Genomic DNA, 21335 nt, shown 5'->3' on the forward strand with positions numbered 1-21335 from the left:
AATTTTACTTTGATTATGCAATATATATTTAGGATTAATTTGTGTTGAGTTTCGAAATCCAATTCTAAAATAACTTTACTAAAAATAAAATTCTTTTATATGCTGTTTTTATATTTTTATTTCTTTCGAAGATCTTGATTTCCTTACATGCGCCATGGTAAATGAATTTTTCGCATTTTTGATGTTGACTGTACCTTGTTAAGTGGCAAACAAATAAAATTTCTTTATATATTTATAACCATCATTAAATTGCAAAGTTTTAAACGAAATACCTACTCTGTAAGAACGTCAAATGTCAAAAAATTAAACGCTGAATGCTGGTGCCGTATTATTTTGGGTTTTAATTACTTTTAAGTTTTTCAAACACATACATTCTTCTGTGTTAAGAAATATGTGATATCTTTGAGTCTGTTCATATTGTATTTATTGGGAGTTATCATTACGTTCAGCAGCATGTGCAATTTTCATTGATCTAAAAGTATTTGAGAGGGGCAAACAGTAAATCTGTTGTGAGACTTTCACCTTAAGAAAGTGTGCCTTGCATATGTATATTTGTAAAAAACAATAAATGTAATGTGTGTCAAATTATGAATAAAATGTTAAGGGTCTTACTTCCCCCCTCCCCCAGCGCATTTTCTCTAGGCAGCTTTCAGGTATTCTTCAAGAACTTGCAATCATCCCTGAAACCTGTCTAGGGCTTTTCTATAACGATACGACAGCTTAAAATGCTTTTATATAATCTTTTCCAAGAAAAAAATCACAAGTTCTTTTTTACAAAAATAAAGAAAATTCACAAAAATATTTTGCTTTTTCACAAAATGGGGACCCAAAAAATAAAACCTGGATCGACCCCTGATATCAATCTAAAAACTCTGCAGCCAATTAATTAGCAATCGGCAAATTTGAAAAATAAGGGAGGTTCAAATCCCATCTGATAGTTTTGATGCTGTATCTGAGATATCGAGTTTTGAAAAGAAACTGATTGTTTCTATTTCAAAATAAAGGAAATTTTAGGAGAAAAGAGGTATGATTTCTGTTTTTTTTTTTTTCAATACATTTTATGCTTACTCATATTACTAGTTTACACATATGATGCTATTTTGCATGCTTTATGCTTAGCTGTTTTACTGAACATCATGAAAAGTTTTTTTGACTCGAGATTGTTTTGTTCAAGTTTGCATACAGCTTGAGCAAAACTTGCTTTTCTGAAATTTGTTTTAGATCACTAAAAATGCATTCTTAAATGATGAGGTTGATTAACTTTGTAAAACTCTACTATTACTCTACTATAACTATTTATTCAACTTGTTAAAACATCTGTAGCAGCCAAATTTGTGGGAGAAATTAAACACCAAATCTTTTAACAATAAATCAGGTTTATATTCATTGATTCTATGATTTTTCATTAAGTGCATTACAACAGATTATGTTACATCAAATAAAGTTGTTATTTGTGTTCAATAGTCTTGTAATGAACTTTTTTTTTTACAGAAATAATTTCATTAGTGACAGATATGCATTCCTGTGCCAATCTTATTATTGACTACTTTAGTGGGAAAATGAGTGGTCAAGAATCCCCTTCTAATGTAGAACCTAATGGTCCCTTAACTAATGGTACTACAGAACCTGACAATCTTATGGACCCTGCCAAATTATGTTATGTGATTAGACAAGCTCTGCGAGAAAGTGCAATTGGTAGGTCCAGAAGTTTCACATTTTCAATACGAGTTTTGCTTACTCTACTCAAAATGCTTGGTTTCATGTTTTCAAAACTTTGAGAATCATGAAAAAAAGATTTTTTTTACAATTTACTTTTAGGAGTGGATACATTTACAGCTGTGCAGATACTTCTATTGTTCAATAATCGTTTATTAATATCAATATTAAACATTGGTTACCTTCAAAAGGCTCAGATTAGTTAATGCAACAAGTTTGCATCTTGCTTTCATATATACAGGATTGAAAGCAAAGGGCATTATCTTACTAAAAAATTACGTCATTGTCATGTAAGAAATGAAGACCACAAATCTTTTCCTTCAATATGTATAGCTTGTGTCTTATTCAATTCTGCATTAAAAGAAAGACTATTTTAGATACTTGAAAACTTTTTCAAAAATCTGCTAAGAGAGCAAAATGTTTTCACTATCACATACTTAAAACTGTAGAAAAGAGACTTTTATACTTTTTGCCGGATGAGTTTTAAAAAAAAATTAAAGTGAGAAAAAAATGAAAAATGAAGAATTTTTCAAAACATCTTAAAAAATACAATAATTGCTCATATCTTCGAAAAAAATTTCCCATCATGTATAAAATTAAATTTCCTGCAAAAAAATACTCTTCTGGTGTAATTGGTTTGGGATCTGTGGGGTGAAAAGTGCAAAAAAAAAGCTGAAAATCACATAAAATGTTAAGTAACTTTATTTCTAATTAAAATATCAAAAATCAAACTTGGTGCTGCATACCATTGGAAAAAATCGCCCCTGTAGGTCATCTTTGTTAGTCTTACCATTTTCCTAAGAAGTGTGTCGCAAATACACGACACACACTCACAAACATCTTATATTATTATGTGTATAGATTACTGTATACATTTCTGTACAGTACAATCAACTATGAGCAATTTTGTTTTCAAATTTCATTTAAAATTATATTATGTTTCAGCTGGAGTAAAAATGCTTATTTTATGTGACCTGTTTTCAAAAAGAAAGAATGAATTGTCTCGAGATGAGAGACATGAAATAATTAAGTACTGCAAATCTAGGTATGTGAGTTATGTCAGCTTCTTTTTTTTTAAGTTACTTAATATTTTAAACTATGCTAAAATATATTTGCTTTGGTTATAATTAAGTTTTTAACTAACCAATATTGCTTTCGGTTATTTATATGTTTGTATGTAAATAATATATGTGAAATTTTTTGCAAACTACTGGAAACTTCTAAATTAGAAGAAACAAAAGGAAATGAAAATCTTGCTCCTTATTACTTTGATTGCAAGCGTATTTCAAAAACATAAGTGATAAAAATTAAGAGCATTTGATTTTTTTTTTTTTTTTTAATATGTTTCAGTTAAGATTCAGTTTGTTGTCATATTGACTGACTTAATGTTATAAACCAAGTTTTAACATTTTAATTTTAGCCTATGTTTTTTATTGCGTCAGAAATACAGCATGTTCAAAGATGTTTTTTCCCTGCCCACAAAATCAGTAGATATTTTAGGAAATTGCTTCATTATGTGTTAAATTTAAAAATGAATTTTAAAATTTAAATGTCAGGAAATGATGCAAAGTGACACAGACAAAAGCTCAAAGTACTGTTGAATGAACTAAACAGGTATTGTTTCCCGAAGTTTTTTTTTTATTCCATAATTTGATATTTCTTGATAGATGCAACCAGGCCACTAAGCAATTTAAAGCAAATCCATCTCAATCAGATTGATAACTGCTGTCAAAAAATAATTTTCTATGAAAACAGCGCAATCCGTAATGCTTTTTTCTTTCTTTTTTTTTTTTGTCACTCTTTTGAAAATTTTGAAAAGCGGATTAAACTGGTTCTGATAGAAAATGCCTCAATTATTAATGTTTATATCTGAGTTAAACTCTTGGAAATAAACACCTATGTGTGGTTCAAAGTGTAACAGCTTTTCTTATTTTATTTTAAATTTATTACCTTTTTTGTTCAATCCTCCTAATTTCAATAAAACCAAATAAGCTTACTCTCCAATGAACTAACTTTTTTTAGTATCATCTATGTCTCTCAAATGGCTTAGATTTCAAATTATTTCAGTTGTACATTTTTAATAATTTAAAAACAATTTCTGGAAATTTCAGTCTGTTTTTTATGAAAAAGGAAAACGTTTGCAATACATACAGAAAATAACACTCATTATCTCAAACTGTTCGGATGCATGTTTCAGTAATTAAGAGCATAAAAGTCCCCCCCCCCCCCAATAGAAACTCTAAATTCAAACATACTTTTTTTTCCTTTTTTCTAAATTGAAGCTTGCAAACTTAGTAGGCTACTAGTCTAAATTCATGAATGTTTATCAGTGTAAAACTTAAACCTGAATAGGCAAAATAATGAAAAGAATAAATGAACATATTAAGGTATAGTTTTTCTGCCTAATTTACATAGGTACCTAATCTTAAAAAGAGATTCCGTTAAAATCTTTTTTTTTCTGGAAAAAATGTTTTGCTTTTTAATCATTCATTTTTCCCTCTGAAATGATATTGCTTTTCTTTTTAATTTCACATTGCAGTATTTATATCCTAAGTATAAATTCTTAAGTTTTTTTTTCTTAGCATTAATGTGTTAGGATTTTCTGTGTCATATTCTGCTCAAACTCATAAAGTTATGGTTCCTTGTTATATGCATGTAAAGCTTGTTTTGAAGATGCATATAGAGAATTTATTGTTGAATGAAATGTAGATTAATGTTTTCTGAAAAACATTATTTTCAGATTGCCAATTTTTATGAATCAGTTGTACAGGTTGTTAGATGTCATAAAAATATCTTTTAGTAACCTATCGGCTATTGAGCGAATGGAAATCGCTTCTTATTTTGTTCCTGAAGTAAGCATTACTTTTTGTACTTTTAGCCCGGTCAAAATAGACATTCGAGTTCGGAAAAATTCACATAAAGCTGAAAATTGGTACAGACCTTAAGAACATCATTATAAGTGAAATGTCAAAAGTCCTCATCGATCCGAGTGGAGCTAAAAATTTTATGCAAGGTCAAAGGTCAAAATTGAAATTTTTTTTTTTTTTAAATTGAAAACATTTGTACAGTGCTGAAAATTGGTACAGACTTTAAATGCATCATTGTGAATGATATATGAAAAATTCCCATCGATTCCACTTGAACTGAAAATTTTATGAAGGTCAAAGGTCAAAATAAACAAAAAAAACTTTAAAAATCGGAAAAATTCACATAGAGCTGAAAATTGGCAGAGACACAAAATACACAATTATAAATGAAATATAAAAAATCCCCATCGATCCCACTTAATATAAACATTTTATGCACCGTCAAAGGTCAAAAAATGTTTTTTTTTTTACTTGCAATTATTTCAAAAACATAACTGTTATTATAAAAAGCGCATATTAATTTGTAAATTATACAATATGTTGAAAAGACGTTTTTATATGAAGTTCAACTTTTTCTGGTTCAAACTAGGTGAAAATGGTGAAACAAGTACAACATTATACCTTATTTAACGGATATAAGATGCCTCTCAGTACCTATTATCCCTAATCAGATTCTTCAGGTGCAGCAGCAACAATTTCTCTAGCCTTTGCATACAAAGTTGATCAAAAGTAACAAGTAATGCTTTGTATTCTCCAAAGCACAAAGTAGTGTATATACTATTGTAGTCATTTGCAGGTTGGTGAATAAATGGTAAGAACAAAATTCTAGACATTGAAAAATCCATATTATTCTTTGTTAAACCTTAAATATAACCGTTTCAACCTGATAGCGATAAATTAACAAATCTATTTTCCGGACCATAACAAATCTATTTTCCGGAGTAAGAAAGAAGTTGTATCACTTTCATAAGCAAAATTCTGAACAGTTATTTTACTATATCCTACTACATCATTACTGTGGTACTCTTGTGTTGGCACATGAGCTTTTTCTGCAAAATCTTTCGCTGAAATAATTTGTTTCATTCGCGATAAAGGATCTTCTGCTAAAACTGAACTTCTAGGAGTAATAATTTGGATTATGCCCATTATATGTAGAGTGTTATGGCCATCTAAAATGTGTACGTTAATACAGTAAAACCTGTAAAGTTGACCACCCTTGTAAGTTGACACCTGTCTATGTTGACCACTTTTGTCAGGAACAGAATTAGTCCTATCTCATATAATGAAGGAAAACCTCTGTAACTTGACCACCTCTCTATCTTGACCACCTGTCTATCTTGACCACTAATGTACGCCAAATTTGGTTTGCAGTATTGTAAAAAACCCTTTGTAAGTTGACCACTTGGTTTATTTTCTTAAACTTTCTTCAGAAAATCATTTTATTTTATTATCTATTTATTTATTTATTAATTATTATTATTATTTTCTTTTTGATAGCTTTCCAAGAATGTTTTTAATGCTTTGATGACAGACTAGCATCTTACTAGCTAAACAGCAGCATAAAGCTTATGCTGCTCTTTATTCTCCAACCTTGTTTTTCGTTTGTTGTTCTATTTGAGATAGCTTTTAGTACTCTGTTCAATGAAAATAGGTGTCAGTAGAAAAATTCAAAGTATTTTCTCTCAGTTGCAATATGTTGTGGCAACACAGGAATTGTGCTACAAAGAGCAGGCCCGGATCTATACATTTTGGGCCCCCTGCTACAAAATATGTAGGGCCCCTCCCTAATGGCCAGCAGTGTCTATTTGTAAAGTTTAAGTGCTAGTTTCTTTCTATTTTCCTTCAATTTCTAGGCCCTTTATCCACTTTAAGGACGCGGGCCCCTCGCACTGCGGATACACAGATCTGGGTCTGCTAATGAGTAAAGTTACACATTTCTGGTGCTAGGGATTAAGAGATACATTTTAATTTTGCCTTTATGAACTGGGAGAGTCGAGCTTGTTGCTCTTTGTGCTATAAATTTTACATAAAAAGGCTTCAAAAAGAAAATTAGTTGAGCTTTAGATTAATAAAAAGTATGAAATATTAAAATTATTTGAAAATAGAGAAAGCCAGAGAAAATTAGTTGGCACACATGGAATTCCTAAAACTGCAATGTCTAATATAGTTAAAACAAGGAAAAAATATCAAAATTATTTGAATAGTATTTTTAATTATTGTTTCACTTTCAATGATGTTAAGCAATGAAAATTAGTTGAACAGAAAGAGTAAGGGTAAATTACTCAAAAAACAAAATACATGGTGCCAGAAATGAAAAAAAAAATCATTACCGCCCTTTATAAGTTGACCACCTGTCTAAGTTGACCGCCAAAGTACTGCACCGCGAGTGGTCAACTTACACAGGTTTCACTGTACCAGCATTGTCTGCTGCGTATTGAATAAATGTCCCGGTTTCTGGTGGTAAAATATGTGGCTGATGGTTAAAAACTGTAGCCGCCTAATAATGCCATAGTATCATTATACGAAGCACTGAAACCAAAAGATGAGAAAATTTGTATCAAACGTTTAGATCCAAATCGTCGATGAAAAAAAACTGAGAGACCCAATTGTAATCTCAAGATGAAAGATCCAGGACGAACAGCAGCCATAATACAGTGGCTGACACTAGTACATATTAATTTCAAATGTTCCAATTTAGATTGTTTTCTTTTAAAGATAATTTGCTCCAAAAAATAAGTCAATGACTCCGGAATGTCACTATTAATATTTTCAAACATTTGACATAGCGGGGGATAATTGTTAGTGTCGCACACGACAGATTGAATATCTTCTTGAATAATTTCTGCCGCAGTCTTTAGTACCCAAAATCTTTCCTCTTTTGCTGTTTTTTTTAAATTTTCGTACCAAGCTTTGTTCAGTATAGTATCGTTCTGAGTGTAAACAAATCATTGCTGAACTTCCACGTTTCTTGGTTATAATCATTCTATTGCCATACCTTAACTAATCTGTTTTTGATTGTTTTATCATCTGGGATTTCAGTTTTACAAATATTTTTTAGTTCTTACAGTGAAAACTGACAGTCATCATTATTTTCAATATAATCAAATATTTCTGTCATCGCCATAGGATTTTTAGGATGACGTGCTTTAAGACCTACAGAACTCTTTAGAAATGAAGTGTAGCAATTAGAATGGTACTCCGCTTCAGCAGCAACTAAATCGAATTCATATTGTATGCGTGCAATAACAATTTTTGCTACGTCATCTGAACGATTATATGCAATCTTTAGAATATTATCTTTAAAGGAAAGAGTAGCAACTTGACAAATTCTACGCCGTATATTCTGCTGTTTTCTTCTTTTCAGTCTCTTCATTTGCTTCATCACCACAAAATAAGCAACTGTTTTTAAAACAAAATGTTGTCTCACCCGATAGGACTCTAGTACGAGGTGGACTACTCAGAGATGTACTGGCCTCTGTCTCTTGTTGTCTTTTAGCTGCCGCAATGCCCACTTTCGGTTGTACATTTTGCGACACTACATGAACTGATCCACCGACTGTTTGTCTTTCAAGTATTCAACAAACCCATCGTTCCTTGCACTACTTGAATCAATTAAAGATTTTAGTCCGCATTCAACAGTAACAATTTCACCGTCAGTCAAAGATTTATTGCAAATGAAGCAATCTTGCGGCATCTTTGAAGAATTATTTGTTAAGGGTACGTATTCATATCAAAAATAGTATCAATAAACCTGACTTTTCACAACTAAGAATCACTCCCTGTTAATAGGAGCACTTGTGCGACTGACTTTGCTCATACAAAGGAATCTAAGCGCATCCACTCTCCCCTGAATGTAATTTGATCTTTTCAATTTGAATCGTAAGATGTGTGAATCGTAAGAGGGGATAGGCATAGAGGTCAAGTGTCATTTCTCGAGGTCACTCGAAAGAAAGAAAAGGAGCTTCAGTACTATTTCCAAGTTTCAAAAACTGCGATACCTTATGAATGTTATCATTTATTGGGGGGAGGGGGGCACAAATATTGGGCTTTATTAACACCTAGGGCAGATCCAGCTTCTGGTTTTGGAAGTACTCGTTATCAGAAAGGGATCAAAGTAATTTTAGGGCACAAATAGGGGGTTTAAAGTCAACGAAATATGTCATCAAAATGCAGCTTTAATTTTGTCCCTTACGAGGGGAGGGGGAGGGCTGGGGGATAAGACCACCAAGGCACAGCCTCTAAATCTCCGCTTGTATGTGCATAAGTGCATAGTTTTCAAACTTTGTATCCTCTATTTTAAGACACTTACCGTTTAAGAGATATTTGTGAAAAATTGATTTTCTGAGCTTCGACCTTGGATAAAACGTTTAGCTCCACTGGGATTCGTTGGGAACGTTTGAAATTTCGTTTATAATGATGTCTGTAATTATTTCAATGGTAATTTCATAGTCAAAGTGCAATATTTGGACAAAAATTGGGATTTTAGGGTGAATTTTTAGAACTTTGAGTCCCTGAACTGCAGTTTTAGACTTCATTTTATCGCTTTAAGGAGAGGGGGGTATGACCCCTTGACCCATCCACTGAATCCCCTCCCGTTTGTGCATAATTATCTATTAATTTTCAATCTTTGTATCCCCTACTTTTACAATAACACTTACCGTTTAAGAGATAGTTGCGAAAAATCGGTTTTTGACCTTTGACCTTGAATAAATGTTTTAGTTCCACCGGGATCGATGGGGACTTCTGACACTTCACTTTAGTGTTGTCCTTGACTATATTTGTGTTAATTTCATAGTCAAAGTACCAAATAGGGGTACAAATAAGGGGTCTATGGGAATTTTTTTTTTTAATATGTCTCCAATGCCATTTTAACCTATATTTAGTAACTTTAGGGTGGAAGGTATGACCCCCATGACCCATCCTCGGAATCCCCACTTGTTTGTACACAATTGCATACCTTTCAAACTTTCTAACCTCCATTTTTTCCCTAACAATTATCGTTTAAGAGACATATATGAAAAATTGATTTTTTGACCTTTGACCTTGCATAAAATTTTTAGCTCCACTCGGATCGGTGAGGACTTTTGACATTTCATGTATAATGATGTTCTTAAGGTCTGTACCAATTTTCAGCTTTATGGGAATTTTTCCGAACTTTTGCTTTTTTTGGTCTATTTTGACCGGGCTATTTACTATGTACGTTTATTGCTAAGAACATTTACGTGTTAAATATATACTTTTACTGTGTGAAAATATTTCCTTTAATTTTTATTATTATTATTCCGTGTGTTTTTAACTATATGATTTGTATGGAGTCCATTGAAAATCTTTTTGCACAAACTTAAATTAATACTATCAACTTTTCCTTTAATTCTCTGTTCCTCTTTTCCTTTTTATTTCCTGTCATTATCATGTTATAACTTCATAATCTGCCATTGGAAATAAAAAAACTTTTCCTTCAATTATTCAATTGTATAATTTTGTATAATTTTTAAATTGTATAATTAATAATTGAATTGAATAATTTTTTATGCTGTCTTTTTACTACCATTTTCATAAGGAGAGGATTTGATATGTTCTGCTATAAGCATTTACCTTTGGAAAATAGATGGTATTGAATACAGTAGAATCTTGAAAATCCGAGGTAATTGGGGCTCGCCCCACCTCGTATTACTGAAAACTCAGATTATCCAAAAAATTCTTTGGACTACATAAGCACATGCGCTGTTTAATTCCTTATGCTATGAAAAGGAAATATTGTCTCCTCTAAAAATTTATCACTGAAATATCAACATAAATTTATGTTTTAATTAACTCTAAACAAGTTTTGATTAGTTCTTTTCTTGATGTCTGTACCTACTTGTGTGTAAACTTGCAGGTAACCAAAAACTGCCCTTTAACTGTCCTCGAATAAGTTTTGATGAGTTTTGTCGCTGCATTTGTTGTTATGTGTGAGCATACTTATGTCCCTCACATAATACAAAAACGATAGTCATAGAAGGATAAAATTTCATATATACGCTTCGTACAGCGTCAAGTTTTACTTTCCTTTTAAATTGCAATCTGATATTCCAAGAGAACTGTTTGTTCGTTCTTTGGGGCAAAACAATGTTTTAATTTCAAATTATTTTTTGTATCAACCTACTTCCTATTTTCTCCAAGACATTTCTTAATACATCTCTAACAGTCAAAGAATATTTCATGTCACTTGGCAAGTGTTATTGACGTAAACCTTTCAATTTCTTTTTATTACCTTTTAGTATATTGTTAGGGCTGTTCTACTAAGCAAAATATTAAAATTTTCAGATTAAAACATTTTTTGTCTATGAAATGTATACCTTAACATTAATATAGCACCTCGAAGACTTGGATTTTCAAGACTCTATTGTACTTGCGCATTGATTGCTTTGCATATTTACTTGTTATTAGAAGAAAAAAAGTACCAGAAAAAAGAAAGATATGAAAAGAAAATCAGATTTTCTTTGTAAATTTGTTTAACTTTTTCGTTTAAAATAGTTCATAAATGCTGAAGTCTACACAGGATTCGATTGTTTTGCAGTGATGTACCTTTTAGTAGTTCATTGTGATGTACCTTTTATTTTTAGCCTACTTTCCTGTAATAGCAAAAGAAAGAAAAAAGCATAAAAGAAAATACATCTAAAAACCAAAAAAAAAAAAAAAAGTTGAAAATAAATAAATAGTTTAAATATCAAAAATTAAAAGTAGGGTTATAAGATGAGGAAAATATGTCTGTCTGCCCCCCCCCCAATAAATTTTGATTGAATACTCTGACTTGAACAAGTTTTTTTTTAACAAAATATCTCAGCAAAGACTTTCATTACAACTCATTTCCATTTTTCACTTCTTTGTTTGAAAATTTTTTTGTTCAATTTCAAACAGTTCAATAAAACTTAACATTAGCATCTGCGGGGCAATTTAAGACAACCATAGATCCCGAAGTTAAAGACGGATTTGCTTCAAACAAACTTTTTCGGAAAAAGTGTTTTGTTAAGAAGATATATATAAAAGGTTTTTTATCTAACTGTTTTAACGGTATTTTTTGAACAATTTGAACATTTTTAGCATTTATGCCTCTGGGAGAAGGTACCAAAAGATGGAAAAAAAATTGTATAGATTCTGAATATGTTCTTAGATTTTTCGTTTCAAGAAATAAGAAAAATAGTTGTTAATAAAAATCAAAATATCTTCTCGCATAGACAACATTAACACTAGTCAGAGATAAATGTGACTGAATCAAAATAAAATAAATTCAAAGCACAAATGTGTTTACCATCACTGTGGAGTCATATTCTGACTCCTAAAATTTTTGGGCATTTGACTCGCAACTCCAACACCCCAAAATTAGTTTGAAGTTTTACATTATGGATTGCAGTTTATGTGTAAAAATAATCTCACAAATTTAAGAAAGAGCTAAAACCTGTTTGAGAATCAACTAGGGTAATGACACCAGTAACAGACATGCTTAAGACATCGCTCTCAGGTTAACTCAATTTTCTCACCCTTTAAATGTATTTAGATTTTTTAAACTATTTTTCTCCCATGCAACAACATCTCATCTAACGTTTGGCTGCTTCTGGATCCTCTGAATTAGTCAATTCTATTTTTATTTGCTGAATTTCGAAGAAAGCTCCAAATCCCAGTAACAGACACCGAAAAATCTGGTGATACCCAGTAACAGACAGGCTAAAAGGATGAGTAACAGACAGGATTAGTAATAGACAAAATTCCATTTTTCTCTTAAAATTTGCAAACATTCTTTATTTCTAGTACAAAAGCCTTTAAACTCAAATTAACAGTAATTGAATACCTACTAAACTAGAAAATTTTCATCACAAGAAAAAAAAATAATAATAAATAAATAAATAATAATAAATAAATTAGAATTTAAGACAACAACAAGGTTTTTACAAACACACAAAAATTAGATTTAAACTCGTGCAATTATCTGGATTTAAACTTCAAAATTGAAAGCATTTCATTTATAATATAAGTAGGAAGGCAATTTGCCTAACAGCCTTTTTACTAAACTATGCAAATGTAAAAATAAAAATATGTAGGTAATCAGTCTTCTTCACCTCCTTCTGAAATCTAAACTGGATGGCATTCTTCTTCTGTAAATAATGACACTTTCCTCTTTCTGTAATTTTGTGGTTTTGTTATTGGTTTCTTCTGTTTTTCTCTTTTTCTTCATCGTTTCCTCTTTTTCTTGATGTCTTATTGTTCCTTCTTTTTTTTGAAGTCTTGCTTCAGCCGGTATCTTCTTAGCCTCTTCTTGTTCCTGTTTGTATTTTTGTTTTTTCAGCTCCTCGCTTTGTCACTCTTGTGAACTAATAACTGCTACTTGTGTTCTATTGTTGTTGTTAGATTTTATATTTACACTCTTAGCAGGAGCAGAATGGGAGGGAACCGAAACAAGGGCTTTTTTGAAGCGGTTGGGAATCCTGCCCAAGACACTACTAATGGTCTTGTCACCATCACCAGTCTCGCAGGATTTGGATGTTCCAGGTTGTTGGATGTTCTGACCAATTACTGGATGATTAGGGGACGGGTTTAAGGTGACTTAGAAGTAACTGATCTTGAATTGTGTTTGATGGTAGATGTTCTTGAACAGAATCAATGGTCCCGTTCACTCTTTACTTTTTATTTCCTCCCATGACTCTTTGGATACTGATTCAGTTATTTTCCACAGTTCATAATAGAACTTATCTTCAATTTCCACAGAATGGAAGGCACTCATTTCTTTAAATGTCACTAATTTTTCTGAAGGAATGTACTTCTCTTGGTCAGTCTTGAACCAATTGCCTAGGCTTTCTGTGGTTACTTTTGAACGGGACAATGTAAGGTTTTCACTGATCCTATGAGCGACTGAAGGACTCCGTTTAAGGAAACCAGTGTACCATGATTTCCCAAAACATCAGTAAAAGAAAGTTTTCTCCCCAAATTCCTTTAACAGCAGCTGCACACTGTCTAAAAACAGGGTGGCGACAGATCAGGGAGATCAGGGAAAAGTCAGGGAACTTTATTAATCAGGGAAAAATCAGGGAAATATCAGGGAGTTTTGAAAAAATAACAAAAAATCAGGGAAAATTGATTTTATGGAGAAAAAAAAATTTTTTTTTTTGCTTTACAAAATTAAGTACACTAATTCCCTACTCATTTTCTGCCAATTATCTGTTCAAAAAAAATTTAAATTAATGAGGTGCAATTATACACTGCCGCATATTTGTGCATCTTTTTTCCTCAATGTCAAAGTATTGAATCTTACTTATTACCCACAGGATGAACTTCCTAAGATTGCTTCTGTGTCTGTTAGGTTGTTTATTTTACCTAGCTTGAAATTTCCTTTTATGCTTTCAATGCTACGTAAAATAAACAACCATTCAGGCAAAGAGAAAACCTTCATTAATGCCTTAGCTTCTTTGCCTTTATTCTATTGTTTCGAAGTAATTAGCGTACTGTAATCACGATTTCAAGAAGAAATCTTTGGTTTTTGAGTTAATACTGATAAAAGCTTAAAAGTTATTATTTCTTCGCGTTTTTAATTTAATTGCTAAAATTGAACTTGCAATCAAAAAAACTTTGTTTTTTTCCGTTATACTATTTGTTGTCACCACAGATTATAAAGATTTTCTTTTCTTGAGACTTAAGTGATTCTTCAATTTTATAACCAAGTTGTATTCTTCTTTTATATATTTTGAAATTTACTAATTGCTTTTTTTTTTTCTTGCATTTCAAAGTTGTTTGTTACAAAAGCAATCTAAGATTTTTTCTCGTTACATACTGAAATCATTTGAAATAGAGTTAACTTGTGTACTTAAGTAAATATATATATTTTTTTAATTGTTAAAATGCTGTATTCATTCATTAAAACTATGTTCTTGATTAGAGAAAAGCTCCCTATGAATGGATGTCAAATGGCTTCATCTGTTTTGCATAAATATGTCAATTAGTTATATAAGAATAACTACATTACTTCTATACTTTCACTATTACTTGTTATTCTTGCAACAATTATTATACTGTTTGAAAACTTAGTTCAAAATAGTTTCAATTACTTTTTAGTTCTATCATAAATACACATATGTTTTTAAGAGTAATTTTAATATTTTCTTAAAATTCTTATACTAAGTAATTCTTGGAAGTAAAGTTTTTTTTTTTTTTTTTTTAATTTTTTATAATCTTTCCATTGTAGAAAAATTTAATATACTGTTTTGTAAGTTTTTTTCCTCCAAAAAAATTGACTTGATATGTTTTTTTTAAAACCATTTCATTTAAAAAGTAGCATGTTTTTAAAATATATCTTTAGTTCAACAACTTTACACAACTTAATACGTTTTAAATACTGCATTTTATACAAGCATACAATGGATTTCAAGTAGAGCAAAGAAAGAAAACCATTATCAGTGGTAACGTAAATCAGGGAAATTTGGTGAACTTAATCAGGGAAATCAGGGAAAAGTCAGGGAACTTTTTTTCACAGTTCCTGTCGCCACCCTGAAAAATTCTTCTTTTAGTATCGGAAACCCTGCTTTAGATGATGAGGCTATGCAGAGTACCAGTTTTTTCCCCTTATCCTTTGAAAGCACGGATCTGAACCCGTCCTGCTTATGCTAGGATAAATGCCCTTTACTTTGCTCAGTAGTGTAACTTGTGGGACTCTATTTTTCCTTGATAAATTGGCAACACCAAGGGCGCCCATATAGGAGGGCAAGAGGGGGCTTAAGCCACCCTTAGAAATGAGAACTTCCTTGTTTTTAGTACTTTTTCCTTTGCAAAAATGCAAAAACATTTCTTTTCCAGCCATTAATGAATAAGTTATCAAAAATGTAAAATTTTAATAACTCTAATCTGTACTGCAATCGGTTTCTATGGGAAAAATATCCTGCTAAACCATGGTGAAAATATCTGAGTCCCCCCCCCCTTAAAAAATTTTCATATGGACGCCCATGGGCAACACTTATATTATTACCTACTGTTTACATCCAATAAGACTGTTTGCATCTGTTCTTCACTGTAACAGAATTTTTGGCAAGGGAGAGGCCATCCTGAACTGAAAAAAAGAGGTGCATTCACTATTCTGATGTTGCAAAAAAATATGGCTTGAGTAACAGACACCTGTCTGAGACTAGTCATGTTGTTCGATTTTCAATATTGAACCTGTAGATGAAATCAAATCAATGACTAACCTCTTCTGAAGCAAAAAAAAAAAAAAAAAAGAAAACAATGAAAAAGGCTTCAAGGACCAATAACAGGCATGGGTGTCTGTTACTAGATTTTCTGGGGATGAGTAACAGATATAGATAAAACTCACATTAGAAGGGGTTGTACGTGAAAAACGATGTGAAAACCAAAAATAGCACAGTTCAAACATTAAAAATACCTCCAGCATGCACTCATATCAACATTTTACAATACAAAATGATGGTTGAAAACATTCACCTTCTTAACGTAAATAGCAGCATAAAACACCAGCTAACCTCATGGTGGGTATTTATAACCTTCCACTACTGCCTTGTAAATACCTCCTGACTCAAGAAATTCACTCTGATAACACTAGATGACTGCACCATATTCATGGACCACAGCAACATCAGTTTAACCTGCCTAAAATCATATTATTTAAATCCAAACTTATGGCTATCTGTTACTGGTGCCATCACCCTAGTAGGTGAAAATAAATGCTCAAAATTTTGATTAAAAGTTTCTCGCTTAATCAAATGACTGATAAGATACATAAAACCTTTTTAACAAAAATATACTGTGATTCATTTTGCTGAACAACCTTTTACAATTATTGCCGTGATTCAACAACTTTCATTAGGAATGTAATGCAAATACTATGTAATAATGCATAAATAGTTGGCAAAAAGTGAACAAGATTTTGGAAAACAAATCCTTACACGAAGATAAGGTTCTGATAGAGCGTGAAGATTCAAATGTTTTTTTCCAAACTTATTTCATGGTTTGCTTTTAAATTGTTTCGCATAGTAGGAAGATGGTTTAAGGATCTTATTTTAGAGCCTCAATGGTCTGTATAAAGTTCATTTTGGTGCAGAGCACTTTATGGGAAAGCTATCTCCCTGGGGAATTTTTAATAGAATCTGTCCTGTTTCTGCATCTAAATCGGGGGAAGTGGAAGATTATTTCACTTTTGAATAAACATAAAGATGTCTTTTTACATTCAAAAGAATTTTATTTTTTAGTAAAGAAAGTAGTTGAAGAATTGAGGATGTGAAAATTATATTTGGTAAAAAAATTTCTAGTTGAAGTTATTGCTTATTAAAGTTATAAAACATTGTTTTATAACTTTACCCCCTTGTCTCTGAACCCCTTGTCTCTGAACCCCTTGTCTCTGAAAACAGGACAAGGGGTCATTGTTTTAAGCTATTTAAATCTCAGGCTAACATGGATATTAGGAAAAATTATTATTTTAGCAGGGTAGTGGAACCTTGGAACAGCTTACCGGAAGAGGTGGTAATGAGCAAAGGAGTAGACAGTTTTAAGAGGGCCATTGATCTTCATTGGGGATTGTAAATTGACTAGGACCAGTCTAGCTGGGCCCAGAGCCTGTTGCTGGTCGTCACTTTTGTATTTGTATTTGTATTTGATTGCTTATGAATTAAAATGAACCAGATGATGATGTTAATGACTTTTGTTATTTATTTATTTCTTTATATTAAAATATTTTAATTATTCAACAGATTGAAGACACTTTAGACTCCATGTTTAAGTTTGTCACAGAAACAAAATCTGCACTGGAACAAATCATCAGTATTTCTAGCAGCAATAATAGTGATAAAAACTTTTCCTCGTTTGCAGACAGATGGAAAAAAGGAAGTGTTGGTGAAGCTTTAGGAAAATCTCTTAAAAATGTGAGATGTACTTCATTTTTCAATCTTGATTTTCCATTTTATTTTGTTAGTGGCCTGAATTCTATTGCTATTGGCTGAGAATGAATATCAAGTTGATATCAAGTTTTTTTCATAGTATTTTTCATTTAAAAATGGCTGAAACCTCTCCTTACAGGCTTTACACATGAGAGAATTGATGAAATTAAGAAGTTTTCATGAAAGGGTCACTGTGAGCTTTTTGACCCTCATGCACAAAAAGTAAGTTGTGTGTTAACTAAGTTTTGTATAATATTAGGCCCCCTCCCCTTCCATTGAATAATTCTATATTTACATAAGGACAAAGCATTGGGTATTTTTTTCAAATGTTATACTTAATTGTGCTTACTTCATCGTGAAGTATTATTCAGTTTCTTTTCTTTTCTTTTTTTTGTTTGTTTTTTGGAAATATATTTTGCATCACTGTAGTAATGCATTTTCATTCATTACTGATTAGAGTAGGAGAGGGGGGAATATATATTTTTAATGGAACTTTCATAATTTTCAGTGGACTTAAACCTTCCTAGCATTTTCTTAAAAATGAATTCTTCTGCAGTATTATATTTAATTTCATGTTCAGTTTTTGTGTTAAAAAACAGAAAAAAGTTAAAAATTAATATGTAAGCAACTCCAAACCAATACTATCTTTCCAGTTCTTTTCTACTTTTTATAGATTGCATGCAATTATTTCATGAAAGAAATGAAACTGTATTTGAATAAATATATGCAAAAAAATTTGTAATGTCTACCCAAGACTAAAAGAACTGCTTAGAGTGTGGTACTATTAGATCTGAACTCTTTTGTTGGTGAAACCGACTGGTTGGTATTTCTACCGCACTTGGTGCCCTTTCCATGTTTTGTTGCAATGTCCATCAGTCAAAACTTTTCTTATTTTTTGGAGGAAAAAAAAGTAAATTCAGCCTTTTCCCAACACCAAGAAGAAATAAATTGATGATGGTACTGCTAAAGAGGAATACATATGTCAGTACAGAACTAGTTTGAGTATTTGTGGATGCACTCAAAAGTTTTGAAGTGGTTTGGAGTTTAGTTTTTTAATGTGAATTAAGGGAAAGTAAACACAAATATATCTTAAATGTTGAAATTTCAGCGTCTGGTTTATGAAGAAAAGTTTGAGTAGAAGCTGAGCATTTCCCAATATCTTTACTAATAATAAATCTGAAAGTCTCTCTGTCAGGATCTCTGTGACGCGCATAGCGCCTAAACCGTTAGGCCGATTTTCATGAAATTGGCACAAAGTTGGTTTGTGGCATGGGGTGTGCACCTCAAAGTGATTTTTCAAAAATTCGATGTCATTCTTTTTCTATTCCAATTTTAAGAACAAAATTATCATAAGATGGACGAGTAAATTATGAAATTATCATAACGTGGAACCGTAACATGGGTACAAGCCAATTGGCAAGAAAATTCATCATACATTATTTGTAAATATACAGGCGAACCAAAAGACCTTTTAATATTTCTATTACGGGCAAAGCCCTGCGGGTACGACTAGTTTAAAATAAATGAATGGAATTGTTCACTTTTTTTTTTTTTTTTTTTTGCTTTGTAAATGTTTTGCAGCAAGAAAATATGAGAAACATATAGTTCTTCAAACATTTTGTATTTTAATTAAAAAAATGTTTTTTATGATTATCATTTACTTCTTCAGTAATAATGGCCAGGTTAAGATAAATATATTTGAACATCTTTTTTTTAAAAATAGTATTTATTTCATACTTTTGATAGGATCAAGATTTTTTTTTTATCATGAATTTTGTAAATAATAAATTAATAAATAAAGCATGAACCTCCTGTAAGTTTAGCTGTGAGAAAGTTTTATTGTGCTTTTTGTTATAAAATATTTTATCTTTTGTTTATTTATTTATTTATTTTTCTCCAAACTGTTTTTATTACTCTCCAATATCAAAGTAACTTTTTTATGAGTTTCTCTTAGAATTTTGTTTATGCTGCTACTACCTTGTAGTGTAAATCATATTGTCCATTAGTTTATGTGTCTAATCAGTACTTTTAGTAACATGACTGTGACTTTTTGTTTCCCTTTAAAAATAGAGAAAGCTTCAGTGAAATGAACTTAGTAAATAAAAATAGGTCTGTAGCTAAAAATTTGGAGCAGCTAATTGATGAGGTACTCTTGCTTTTTTATTCATTTTTTTTTAATCCTGATTTTCTTGATGTGTCATTCCAATAAGTTGTGTCTTGGATCTTTATAGATTCCAATGTTTATGTTACGGATTGAAGAACTGAAATCAGCATTAGATGAAAAGCTGACATGGAAAGAGTGGAAGTATTTATTCAAATTAGGAACATCAAAAGTAGTATGTATTTTTTTTAGAATTAGAGTCTTATGCGTTTATATACACAATTTTCTGATAATTATTACTGTTTTATATTATTATTGGCTATGTAAAAGAAGCAGTGGAAAACTTTGTACAAGAAAATGAGTAAAAATATGACAATGTGTATACATGAACAAATAAAGGCGTTTAAAAGAAGTTAAAAAAATTCTGCAACAGCTATTTCAGGGTTATAAAATAAAACCCCTTTTTCAGTGCATAAAAAGAGAAATGGAACAACCAAGTCCGACGACTGACAAATGAACAAGAAAAATAAGACGTGGATGACTTGTTCTCAGGGGCGTAGCTAAGGGGGGGGTTTTGGGGACAACCCCCCCCCCCCCGAAAAGTTAGTCTCAAAAAAAAAAAAAGAAAAAGAAGAGAGAAGAGAAAGGAAAAAATTCCAAGCGATTACACACACATATTATATATATATATATATATATATATATATATATATATATATATATATATATATATATATATATATATATATAAAAGAAGTAACCCCCCCCCCCCCCGAAAGTCGGATCTAGCTACGCCACTGCTTGTTCTATTGCTCTTTTTATGCACTGAAGACAAGGGTGCCCACCTAGGAGGGGCTCTTGCTTTTGGGCGGCGGATATCATGGTATTTAGGGGAGGCCTTTCTCTTTGGGGGCGGGCACCCCTGCTGAAGAAGGGGTTTCATTTTTTAACGCCGAAACAGCTGTTTGCAGTTTTAAACTCCTTTTAAAGCTTTTATTTGTACATATATACACGTCATCATATTTTTACTCATTATTATTGACAGTTTCTTTTTTCTTATCTTCCTTTTTTCATATAATATGCAATAAGTTATTTTAGAATTTAAAAGGAAGGGAGTTTTTTGGTTAGCTGCTCTTTCCTGATACCTATTTCCCGATGTCTTCAATTTCTCGCCAAGTATATGCTCTATCACCTACATGCCCTGCAAAATACACAACTATAAAAAAGCAACAATTACTAATATTATATTAAAAAGTTTTAAAAAAAACCCTGACCTGTATTGCTGTGCTGATCTCACATTAAGATGAACTTTGTTCGTCAGACCTCCATCGGACACGAAAAAGTTCCGTTTCTTTTGGTACTAATATTTTAGCTCTGTGTAAATATGTTTTCACTTCCAAAATCAAGAAAAACGCTATTTTCGAGGTTTTTAATTATTATTTTTGGAAATTATAAATTGTACAAAGGTGAGACTTAGCTAAGAATGCTCTTGATCAAATCTCCCTTCGGACCAAAAGAAAATTAAAATCGACTCATCTATTTATGAGCTACAGTGCTACAGGCAGATATATAAATACACGTGCAGACATGCCAATCTCATAACACTCTTCCTTATTTTCATCAGGGGTTAATAATGGGTTTATTTAATCCCTTACCTGCTGAGGAAAGCATGCAAAATTCAATCTCCATTGCCATTACTTGATTTTTTTCACATAGGCGCTCATAGTTATTGATGCATTAGGA

At 31.5% G+C, this 21335-nt stretch overlaps 1 protein-coding gene across 1 annotated transcript in view; it reads left to right on the top strand.

Moving 5' to 3' along the window:
- LOC129234620 (uncharacterized) overlaps nucleotides 1–21335 on the top strand; it is a 52604-nt gene that overhangs the window by 12015 nt on the left and 19254 nt on the right. The window contains exons 3-9 of the mRNA XM_054868653.1: nucleotides 1492–1695; nucleotides 2662–2761; nucleotides 4457–4568; nucleotides 17306–17476; nucleotides 17631–17713; nucleotides 19562–19637; nucleotides 19723–19827. Coding sequence (XP_054724628.1) covers nucleotides 1515–1695; nucleotides 2662–2761; nucleotides 4457–4568; nucleotides 17306–17476; nucleotides 17631–17713; nucleotides 19562–19637; nucleotides 19723–19827 — 828 coding nt within the window. The 5' untranslated portion in view covers nucleotides 1492–1514. The remainder of the gene's footprint in view (nucleotides 1–1491; nucleotides 1696–2661; nucleotides 2762–4456; nucleotides 4569–17305; nucleotides 17477–17630; nucleotides 17714–19561; nucleotides 19638–19722; nucleotides 19828–21335) is intronic.

The sequence above is a fragment of the Uloborus diversus genome, chromosome 1, assembly GCF_026930045.1.
Source record: "Uloborus diversus isolate 005 chromosome 1, Udiv.v.3.1, whole genome shotgun sequence".
Classification (NCBI taxonomy): domain Eukaryota; kingdom Metazoa; phylum Arthropoda; class Arachnida; order Araneae; family Uloboridae; genus Uloborus; species Uloborus diversus.